Source organism: Amia ocellicauda, chromosome 15, assembly GCF_036373705.1.
Source record: "Amia ocellicauda isolate fAmiCal2 chromosome 15, fAmiCal2.hap1, whole genome shotgun sequence".
Taxonomy (NCBI): Eukaryota; Metazoa; Chordata; class Actinopteri; order Amiiformes; family Amiidae; genus Amia; species Amia ocellicauda.
In genome coordinates, this window is record NC_089864.1 from 18674618 (window position 1) to 18686679 (window position 12062).

The window sequence follows — 12062 nt, forward strand, 5'->3', positions numbered from 1 at the left end:
AGTTTTAATGAAGCATGCTTCAATGCAAACCTCAGCCACTTGCAGATTTGCATTAAAAATATAATCTGGGTTCAGTCGCTCTTACTGACATGCAATCAACATACAAAAGAGGCACTGAGGTATTAGTAATACAATTAATAAGATAAAGATTGATGAGATGATGTTCATTTCCAGTTCTCCCTAACATATAAAATATGTAAAACAAATGTTAATGATACAGTTTGTGTAGTCTTCTGTTAGTGTCATGTTTTCCACATATAGAACATAAATTACATGAAGAACACTATATATGTTTGTAAAACCACATAAGTCACCTTGGTTAGAGTATTGTAAACAACACATTTTTTCAATCACTGAACTATAAATTGTATTTGAACAGTTTTTTTGTTTTTGTTTTACTCTTGTATCCTGTAAGTCACCCTGGATAAGGGCGTCTGCCAAGAACTAAATAATAATAATAAATATGCATGATAAATTGATGAAAGGGAAAACATAATGGTGACTAGTGGTAACGGTTGCTTTAATACCACACAATCAGTATTATCTGCCATCAGTTTACTGACACACCCTGAATGTCTAAATGTTAGCTCTCAGTTCTACTGCCAAAGCATTTTAGCATGTCAGTAGGAAATGCATATTGCTGAGCTAGCAGATGTTAGCATTTAATTTCAATTGGATATTTAACAAAGTATTATGGCAGCATTTAAGGTTAGGCTTGGAAACTTTTAACGGGCAGATTTATCAGCCTAATTTATTAGCTGACACACATGACAGCTTAATATGAGGCTGCTCCATACTTTTTATATCAACACTTAATTAACCCTGTCTTTAACAGGCAACATATTGCCAAAATATACCAGAACAACCCCATCCATAAAGTGAAAATCAAACTCTTGGAAGATATGCTTTATTGTCTTGCACACATGAGCAACATATGAGAGTATATAGGCATTTCATTCAAATACACTGTATTTAAGCAGTTAAGTGTCCAATAAATTACATTGACATTTACATCCCAACAATTCAAAGCTATTTTTAAACTGCAGAATACAATGTCTCTACCTGTAAAAACATGAAAACTTGTAATATAGTTTTATTTTATTACATCTGTGTATTGCAGGGACCAACTTTAGTAGCTTAGTCATCTCTTATGAAAGCACTTAAGAAACCTGATGCTAGTGGAATGTCCTTAACCACAGGGTGACTGTGTGAGAGTTACAGTCCTCTTGGACTGGCCTTGGAGAATGTCTGTTTCCTATACAACATAATACCTATTGTACTATTTTAAATATAAGACAATTCTCATAACAATACTTATTTCTCCTACGTATAACAATGTCCTTGACTCTTGTATTAACTCTATGGGAAGCATGGATGACTATAGATAACAAAATGTATCAAGGAAACAAACAAGTAGAATTGTCATTATTCCATACAAACCCAGTATTTTCTGATACTTAGGAAATGCTATTTTTGACCCTTCAGAAAGCAGAAAACTGTTCCTCTCTATTATCTTACTATAAGTCTGATATATAATTCACTAGCTGTTAACCAAAAGTAAACCAAAACAGTTGATGTATCACAAATGTAGCTACCCATCAAGTGGGCAAGGAAACATTTTACTGTTTAACCAAAATAAAATTCAGCAAGCACTGAGATTTGGTGACAGGTACACCTGAACTTTGAAAAGGATAAATTATAAATACAGTCATTAAAATGTGGTGTCTTAAATTAAAATGAGGGAAGAGAGAGTTCTCCACAGGGAGACAGCGAGTCCTGGCTATGAGTTGAGCTTATTCCGGTGTCTGAATCGGTGTCTGTCACATCTGTTTTGGACAATTTTTGACACAGCTTACTTTGCACTGTACTTATCCTGGTTTGGCTCTTTTCCCTTGTAGAACAAATATGATTCACACTATCTGTTACTTGCAAAGAGCTAAGCTGAGCTGCTAAATGCTCACATTCCTGATTTTTTGTTTGTAACAGCAAGTCATGTTGCTTCAGTTCTTTCTGAACCTCTGTCAGCTGGGTATGTATTGATAAGCCCTTGTACATGCTGTTTTCCAGATCGGTCTTAATGTTCTGTAGTTCAGCAGCAGTTTCTTCTATCTCTGTCTCTAAGCCAAAGCTCGCCGTTGCTCCTTCTGGCTCTTCGGTGTCTTGTACCCAAATGCTTTCGATCTCCTTGTCAATTTCATTGGAAAGCTGTCCAATCAGATCCCTGTGTTTTTTTAACTGTTCGTCTAGTTGTCCAAATCCATCGCCTATGTAAAGCAAGTCCTTTGATGGACTTTCTGATGCCTGGCTGTCCATTGTTTCACTGAAGCTTGAAAAAGCAGCCTCACCCCAACTATCCAATTCTGTCTTTTCCTCATTCATACGCAAGTCCAACTCAAGCTTCTCAATCTCCAGATCAAGCTCTCTCATTCTCTGAATCTGCTCCCTGATCATGTGGTCCTGAGACACAATTAACTGGACCACGGGCTCCAATCCATCCTTTTCTTGTCGTGCAGTTTCCTTCCTTAGCTTTTCTAGCTTTCGGAAGGCTTTTTTGACCATCCTCTTCTGCTTGTCCACTGGCAAAGACTTCACATACTGCGCTGGTCCCTGATCCCACTGTTTTTGGTTGGCTGGCATTGCCTTGGCTTCGGAGGTTCTCCAGCCAGAATGAGGCACAAAGTCTGCAGTCCTCACTAAAATAAATTGCAGGTAGGGTTTCTCATCTCCCCATGCCTTCCAGAGCCTCAAGATCCTGCTTAAAGGGGGGAGCGCTCTCTCAAACCCTTTCCATCTTTCCAGAAGGCAAAACTCCCTTGAATTTCCCACAAGGACCCTCTTGGCTCCAGTAGTTGTTTTGTGATCCTCCAGCAAAGCCTGCACCACATCTGCGCAGGTTGTGTGTTTCGTCAGTCCAGAAACCACCTTCTCCTCTTGGCAAACCCACACCTGAATTTCATTTTCTTCAGACACAATGTCTTTACTAGCAGACCTAAATATAAAGAGAAAGACAAAAAGGAAAAAAAAAATCTAAGAACAAGCTTCAACAGTGATAAATCAAGAAGAATGACATTAAATAGCAAACTATTGTTACTACCTCAAAAAGATTTTCATCAAATATATTATATTATATATTATATAACTCATTTAAAATGTAACATTTGACAAGAAGTGATTTCTGATCAATGATATTAAATAAAAATTAAATCACAGTAAATAAGCAGTCTCATATTTGTTTTTACTGGTAGATAATATATCGGTATTATGTTTATAATTCTTAGATAAAGCTGACGCAACACTAAGCTATGTAACTTTATCAGAGTGCAATGCTCAAACATGTGATTTATGACCAAACAGATGGATAGAAGACTTGTAAGAAAAGATGTAATCAAAATTCACAGCAAGATTTCTTTCAAATTCGTATTTGCTTACATGTGTCCAACTGTAAATGTGTCGTATAAAGTCCTGTTTATCACATTTAACTAATCCCAATGCGTCCTGTTACCATTGGAGATATTCTCACACAACCTTGATTTGTGGACATTTGAAATAATACTTGAATGCATGTCTTAGTTGCTGATCTCTTAATTTACTTTAATTAGTTTACTAGAGATACACTAGTGAATATTCATGCACATATTACATATTTTCAGCTTAATATCTGCATTTAACATACCTAATTAAGTCATATTTATGAAACTGAATTAATATACATACTGCCTTCTTAGCATATGTGTGGTTCAACACCAATTCTAACTTGGTGTGATTTAATGCCCCTGTCTTTGTCTGTTAGGCCACTATAAAACAAGATAATTCAGAACATAGTAGTAGTTCCTCTTAGTTAAATTTATATTACTCACTGTCCCTCAAGCAAGGTCAATCACTACACTTCACAGAACATAACCTGACAAACAAGACTAAAATACTTCACTTTGGCCTTGCTAGCAGCTTATGAAGATATTTTGAGGAATGCGAAACCTCTGGTAAAATCAGCTTTTCTGGTTTTCCCCGAAGAATACAAATGTCAATAACAAAACACAAACTGCAAAAGTGTTAGACTCGGCATAACTTGTCGATCTATCGTTAGATAGGGTGTTTCAATTTCTACCACGGATGAAAAGCAAGTAAGTGCATTGTCGGTAAACATTTATCTAAAGTGATAAATGGCCCCTTAGGAATGTATTAAGAATGCAGCAATGCCACAGACTGGTTAATGGTTAGGAGTTCTGTGAACGAAATCCAGCAAAGCAAACAGGTGAACTATGCAAAAGATAAACAAAACAATACCCTTCTGGCAAATAAACGGGGCAGCTATAAAGACCCATAACTAACACGTTGTAATGAATTTCTGGTGATCAACTTGTGCAGCAATATACTGCTCGTGACTCTGTATCCGTCTTAGTTTTATCTGTAGCTAGACATACTATAAAAGTGTGACATACCAAAGAAAATAAACATATTGGAGTCCTAACTAAATATGATATGGATTATTCCAGGTCATGTTTTTCCTATCGGTTTAGTCTTCTTGATCTTTTTAATCTCTTGGGATGCACTCTATAACTATCCATATATATACTGTAATGCCAACACATGCTACAGGTCTGCGGTGGCAGCGGCAGTCCCCAGCCGCAGATTATCATGGAAGTCCCCCCACTTGATTTTAGCTGGATACTAGGCGTCACTGGACTGACTCAGCTCCCTGTAAATAGTTATATCAAGGGCTCCTTTGTGTGGACTTGTGTGTTGTTTTGTATTCCCAGTTTTTTCTGTGTCTCTCTTTGTCTGCCACCCTGGCGAACCATTTCCCCTCCGTCTACCAGCCGGTCCACTTTCGCCATGTCTGCCTGTGTGTGTGCAGGGGTGCAGCCTCCAGGGTACTCTTTGTCTGATGTCACTAGCTTTTGCTTCCATCACATTCAGCTTTGTAGGAATTTCAACACCAGCTTCGAGTGATGACAGACTGAGCACACACATGGCACCAAAGCAAGCTGGCAACTTGAAATCCAATGAGGAGGATATATACGTTTAAAAATGGAAAACAGCTGAAAACAGTAGTGCACAAAACTAAAAAAAAAGCTATTCAGAGGTGATTTCTAGTTTTCTCACACTGACTGAGGTGATTGATGGGTAAAAATGAAGAACAGTTGCGAGAGTTTCTGTTGTGGGAAGATTTGAGGAAAACTGATTGAGACAAATTTCAGGCACATTATTTAAAATGTTATAGCAACCCATAGTAAGATATTTAGCGAGCACACACACAGACAAATAATCCTTTTTAATCAGCATGACAAGCTTTCTCTGCTGTACATCAACAGATTTGCAGAGGAAGCACCTTGTGTTTGCACTACACATTAGCCAATAGGTCAAACATCCTGTAGCTTTCACAAATCGTCTCCTGTCGTTAATACCTTTAAATATTTCATATTTTCTTGTTTTAATACAGAAAGAAACAAACGCACCAGACATTTCTGAGATGATGCACTAGACTACATGTTACTGTCGAGCAGCTGTTCTCCCATTCTTAACAAACAGTAGTCAAATACTTTCTACTAACTTCTAAATTATATATATTTTTAATTTCACTAACTTGATATATTTTAGCCCCAGTGCATGCTCACACACACAAATACACAAATCTCATCTGCTAATGTACATTCTGGTATCTCCACATGAATGTACAAGCTTATTACAATTGTATTTTATTTATTTATGTTGGTGGAAAAAAAGACAGAAAAAATAAACTATGTCAGGCAAGATGAGTCTTTAAATGAGAATATTATTGAATGGAGAAATAAGCGAACCTGAAATTGTGATTGATCTTGAGTTTTGTTTATGGACGAAAGAGATTAAGGAGCAATACAGTGAAAAGTCATGTTTGCATAACACCCCTCTTCATACTCCTGCTAGGTATAGGACACATGGCTATCAGCAGCACTTAAGGGAAGTATACCTGAACACTGTACAGACAAACACAATTTGCATTACAGTGGAAATCATTAAAACCTACAGCGAAAACCTGTATCATCTCTGCATTCTGGACTAGGGATTTATGAAGGAGAAGAGCATTGTACTGATTTCAAAATTACCTTACGGGCTGTGAGTAATCTTAACTTCCATATCTTCTCAAATCCTGGTAATTGTTTTATACAGGTAGTTTTTGGAAGCGTCAACAATGGGAAAGATTTAAATTCTAGTGCTCACATCTGTTATTTATAGTATGACGCTATGTGCAACAGAAATCCCCCAGCACTAATGCCAAACCATGTTCCCCTCCTTTAATAGCAGTTATTTTTGACAGCAGTAGTCAAGACAAAAATGTGTTATTGTTTTACATTACAGAACTTTAAACTGCCCATCCATACTGTTTACTATAAACAGCTACTATAGTGTAGGTTTGCTACCTTCTTTTTTATACAAAAGAACAATATGTTACAGTTAATTATAAGAAAGTTAATATTAGGTTTATCCTAATACATATTTTGGTGTATTTTTGCTTTTCGATTATAGTAATCATTATTTCTACACATTCTGTAAAGTATATTTAAATTATTTCACCCTCGAATGTATACATTTAAATAGTTATACAGTACAATGTGTTTGTGGTATATTACATGATAATCTTCGGCAACAAAAATCCCCTGAGCAACAGTGCTGCTAAAATATAACAGACTAGTTAATTCAACAATTCTAATACAGAAAAATAGAAATGCAATTTAAACTAATTTAAAAATTGGGAAATGTAACAGTTTTAATACATTAAAATAGGCCTAATTGACTCAACATTGGATTTGACAACAAAACTATATACTGTTTTAAATATTAAGTTATCACTAAAATTTGACTCCACAAGTAATCAAGTTCATACACTCTAAGCAAATGAAATGCATGTTTCCAAAATACAGAATGGAAGAGAAGCAAACTGCTCATTGTTCCACTGAACCCCTTGGAGTTTCCAAACACAGCCAACACCTTAAAGCCCGGAAATGTGTCATTTTGTCCTTTCTTTCAGTTCAGCAATGCAGTTTATAATAGGGACAGCATTTGTCCTTTGTTTATTAATGTGCAAATACACAAAAATAGCAGGTAAAGCATTCTAAGATCAATCTAAGATCATAGCTGCACACTCATTAAAAGAATGCTGCTGACACACCATTGGGGGAATTCAGAGAGAAAGAGTATTACTAGTAAATTCCTTTATCAGGATTTGCACTTCTCAGATCATATTATGCCAGATATGTATCAGCTGAAGACAAAACAATGCTTAAAGAACTAGCTTTGACTCTGGAAAGCAAGATAACCAATATCTGTGAGGACTTCCCACATGTTGCTATAGCTATTAAAGTCAGATTCAATGTGGTTATAAACAGTTCTCTCCACAGTTAACTTCCTGGCCTTTTTTAAATTTTGTGTTTTGGCTTTTTTGTCCACTATGATATCATTAATTGTTATTGTCATGTTGTGTTTATGGTTACCATAGTCATTAAATTATAATAATCGTTAAAAGGAGATGATGATAATTCACCCAACTATTATAAAAATGTAGGTACTGTCTAAAAATAAGTGTGATATGCACAGAATTCATTATGTTAGTAGTTTTAAATTCACAATAAGTCATATTATTATTTACACAAACATACAATTTAATCACATATATATTTGATCTTCTCTTAACTCAGGATAACTTGTTATTTTACAATAAGAACTGGAAGAGAAATGTCAAGGTGTCAAATGAAAAACATCAACTGGAACCAAAACCCACCTGGAATACATTACGCCAATACTAAACTGTCTGTCATTAGCAAACGTCTCAAACACACCAATGAACTTGTAAACAATGTGGCCAGTTAGCATGGGAATGAACACCTAGGAGACGGCCTTTATAGACATTACTGCTGGCAGTCTGCCCAAAATGCTTTGGCTTGCTAGTAAATACTGTTTATTAGTTGCACATAGCTCAACAATACAATCAATGTTAAGGTAAAGAACAGTACTGAAAATGCAAGCATTGTTTTTCTATTTTTGTTTGCAACCAAGTTGTTGTTTCTGGTGCCCCTGTGTGTTATATTCCTTGCTGCGGTTCTCCACAACTTGAAATGGAGTTTATAAACTGAGGTTTGGGAGGAAGGCAACCGCCAATCTCGTGCCTGACTTCCACCCTCTCAAGTATGAGTATCTGGCAAAAACATGCACTTTCCCAGCATTCATTGCTTTGCATCCCTCCTCCACCCAACACCACCTTTTCAGTAGCTCCTTGGCTCAATCTATCTAGTGTGTGGGGGGGAGGGGGTCTGATGGCCTCATCCTCAGGCCAGATCCTTTTTCCCTTTGTCAAACCAACATTGACATTTACCATCTACTGCATACATTTATTGGGGTTGTCTGAACTTCATACATATCTAAATAGTTAACAGCTACTCATATAGGTACCACTCCTTCCTATGAAAGTATCCCTCCAGTGAAGATGCAGAGCACAGCAGAAGCAGACTTCACTCCCAAGAATAAATCCTGACTGATTTAATATTCCTAACACAAGTCAATGCAAAGGTCCCATCAGTCCAAATAAATTACTGTGGTTGGACTGAAATCAGTAATTTCCCCTATACTGGTTCTCCACACACATTAAAGAATGTACGAAATACTCAGTCCCATTGGGATGATCCAGTTAAGCTATCAGTCAGAGCAGCTATTACTATACAGGAGACATGTCTGGTGATACGACTCCTCCCTCCTGTTCAATCTCGTATGTATTTGAGCCAAAAGACGAAAAGTAGATTCAGTAAGGCAACACATTTGAATACATTTCAATACATTTGAAACATAAAACTTTAATTTACAGTAAAAATGCACAGTTTCAGTCACTGGTACTCTTGGAAATGTTTCATGTATGTTTGGCAGGCTGTCTATGGAGTACATTATGATCCTAAACGCTTATATTGATAAAAAAAAAAATCTTTCATTTTTCAACTTCTTCAAATATCCATATAAAAAATAATCAAGACTGATAAAGCATATATCTAATGTTACTGAACACAATTATAAGCATTAATTAATTACAATGGAAAATTAAATCAGTTTTGCAACTAATGCAAACTATTCAAACATAACACATCACATATTACACAGAATCTAAAGAATACAATAATAAGGAAGCTCTTTAAATACTGCTCACTCGGTCTAACTATTATTTAGTATTACATTTCATTTGATCCTAAATTATATGTCTCTCCCACTGACATAAATGGGATTACATACAGACAACAGGATCGGCATTTAAGGATCAAGCTATTATTACTAATCACCTAGGATGTTGTTTTACCATATGCAAAAGTAACTCCAGTTGATATTTTTTAAAATACACAAATGTCATATATATATATATATATATATATATATATATATATATATATATATATATATAGATGTTATTATAGTTCACCATTTATTCCACATTTTAAAATACAATTACATTATTTATTTATTTATCATAACCATATATGCATGTTATCACCATTAACATGATCATCAAGACATTTGATGTGTGTGTGTGTGTGTAAATATATACACACATACAAATATTCTCTCTCTCTCTCTCTCTCTCTCTCTCTCTCTCTCTCTCTCTCTCACACACACACACACACACAGGTTTATAACAATTAAGCAACTTGAATGTACTATGTTTTAAACATATCTGGGTTCCTCAATAAAACATTGTTTTGATCCAGTTTGCTCTGTAACCAGATTACTGCCACCTTTGTGAAGCATGAATACTGGAAGGAGATCCCCAAACTGTAATTGTAATAGATTACTGTTGTAGCCTAACAAATGCATAATGAAACAGGCTACTGTTTGACATGGAGTACAATCAACCACCAAACACTGATTTCCTTTTAGTAGAACCACCTCCCATCTAAAGTAACTGGTGGCACAGAAGGGCGCCACTATGAAACCTCCTTTGGATGTTAACAAGTTGTGCATAAAATATAGCCATATCTTGGGTGTTTAACTCACAAATTATACTGAATCAAGAATGGCTTTTGAATATATAAAAACAGTCTGACACAGCTGGAATCACTGTCACTAACTTGTTTTGGTTTATGTGGACAGAAATAAAACATGGACAACTAGCTCAACTTAAAACTATATTTAGTTTTAAGGAATAAACTACCAATATATTCAGCTACTTTGATTCAACTAACTAACTCAGTAACTAACTAACAGAAAGCATGCCCAGGTCAAAGATAACTCTCCATTCCATGAAATAATGAACACTAATCGGCGATAGATAACACAAAGGTAATACAAGTAACTAAACTAACAGTAGTGCACGCAATATAAAACACATTTAAATATGCTCGGCACATTAGGAGGAGCAGGCGTGTTGTATGGAGAGGCGCACTGCCACTGAAGCGCATTGCCAGCGCAGTGCTGCCCTGTTGCGGTGCGGCCATCAGGGCTCAAATAAAGGGCAAAAGAAAGACTTTACCTATTTTTCAGGCGCGCTTTTAAGAAATGTCTTCCAAAGGGAGCCATGACAGCTTCAAGGAGAAATCCCACAGCCGTCACACAAGCATGGTGCGCCTTTATCCCGCACAGGTCAGAGCCGCACCAGCGCCGGACTGCAGGGGCAAGAGAAGTTGATCAACTTTTAACTTTGTTTCTCCTTTGCGCAGACTTTGGCAGCCCGTCCCCTTGCGGCGCAGAAGGTGGCGTTATGCAAAAACACATCTTCTGATTGAAACCAGTGCAACTCCCTGTTTAACCTGTTTCATAAATGCGGTCATATAATAATACAATCCAGTCTTGCATTAACAACAGCACAGATTGTGTTACGTGTGGAGATCTGTATTAAAACACGACACCCCGCAATAATAACCTATTGCTGCCTTCCTATTTGCATTTGTAAAAGGTGTTCTTGCTGTATCCAATTATGTCAGGACTTTTGTGAGTGTATCAAAGAGAAAATGTATGTAATTATGTAATAGAAATATAAAGTAGTGTATCATTATTTCTGTAAAGTTTGTGTCTAGAAAAATCTATTATTTATCAGTAGTTTTAGTAATGTAGATATTGTTTTGGAGGGACATTGAACGAGTTAAATAACTGAAGATGATCATAAAAATATTGTATGATAATAAACTAAAATGTCATATGCACAGACACTTTATTAAGACATATAGATTGATTGGCAGACACCCTTATTACTTGTGTAGAGGCACAGTTTACACAAGTTCCACAATTTGCCACGTTGCTGCCTTTCTGACCTGGACACTGAATATATGACACAAGCAGAACATGCCTTTACTTCCCACTATAAAGGTCTTTGTGCTGGTCAAGGGACATGTCTTGTACGCTTCTCTGCTTAATCAAGGTTTCACGTGGTATGAGAAGACCTGACAGAGGCCTCCTACCTCGAGGTCTGCTGCCCACCCTAAGGTATGTGAGAGTCAGTAGGTGCGGTTATCGTATGGGCTTCAATTGGTGCATGGCCTTATCCACAGAATAGTCCTTTGACAAAGTGCATTGAGAATATTGATGTACTCTGACATTTAAAAGGAACTCCTACTCCCTTTGTACCCAGAAGCTACAACGTTTGGTGAACATACTGCATGACACAGGACAATGGCTCTAGAATCCAACATTTTAGCCGAATCAGAAAGTAGCGTTTCTTCATCTGAACCCAAGTATGATCTAATATCTTTGAGAGCATCTGGATAGTCAGCGAAGAGGATCAAGTCAGCGTCCCATCAGTATATATTCAGTTTGATAAAAACATTAATCAGTTACAATGTCGTTTTTCTTTACTCCATCGTTTGTTTTTGTTTGTCATTTTCGAAACCAACCTAACATTTCAACTCTTACTGGGATGGTCCAATGAGTCAAATGAATGTGCGTTAGATTAGAAACACAGAATTATTAGACAAGCTTTTCATAGACAGACAGATAGATAGAAAGATAGATAGATTGTAAAATGTATATACTGCTATTAAAGTGGTACATATGAAATATAAGTTTACTTAAAGACGTCATTCTTGAATTGCATTTACTACAGTTCAGATTTGGTGCGT

The 12062-nt window shown here is 36.4% G+C and overlaps 1 protein-coding gene across 1 annotated transcript; it reads right to left on the bottom strand.

Moving 5' to 3' along the window:
• Positions 1-891: 891 nt before the first annotated feature.
• On the bottom strand, positions 892-10649 carry rassf9 (Ras association domain family member 9). The gene is made up of 2 exons (XM_066724320.1): positions 10481-10649; positions 892-2989 (listed from the first exon to the last, which is right to left on the bottom strand). Exons 1-2 carry the CDS (start codon positions 10525-10527, stop codon positions 1732-1734), a joined length of 1305 nt encoding a protein of 434 aa, XP_066580417.1. The 5' UTR covers positions 10528-10649; the 3' UTR covers positions 892-1731.
• Positions 10650-12062: the final 1413 nt, after the last annotated feature.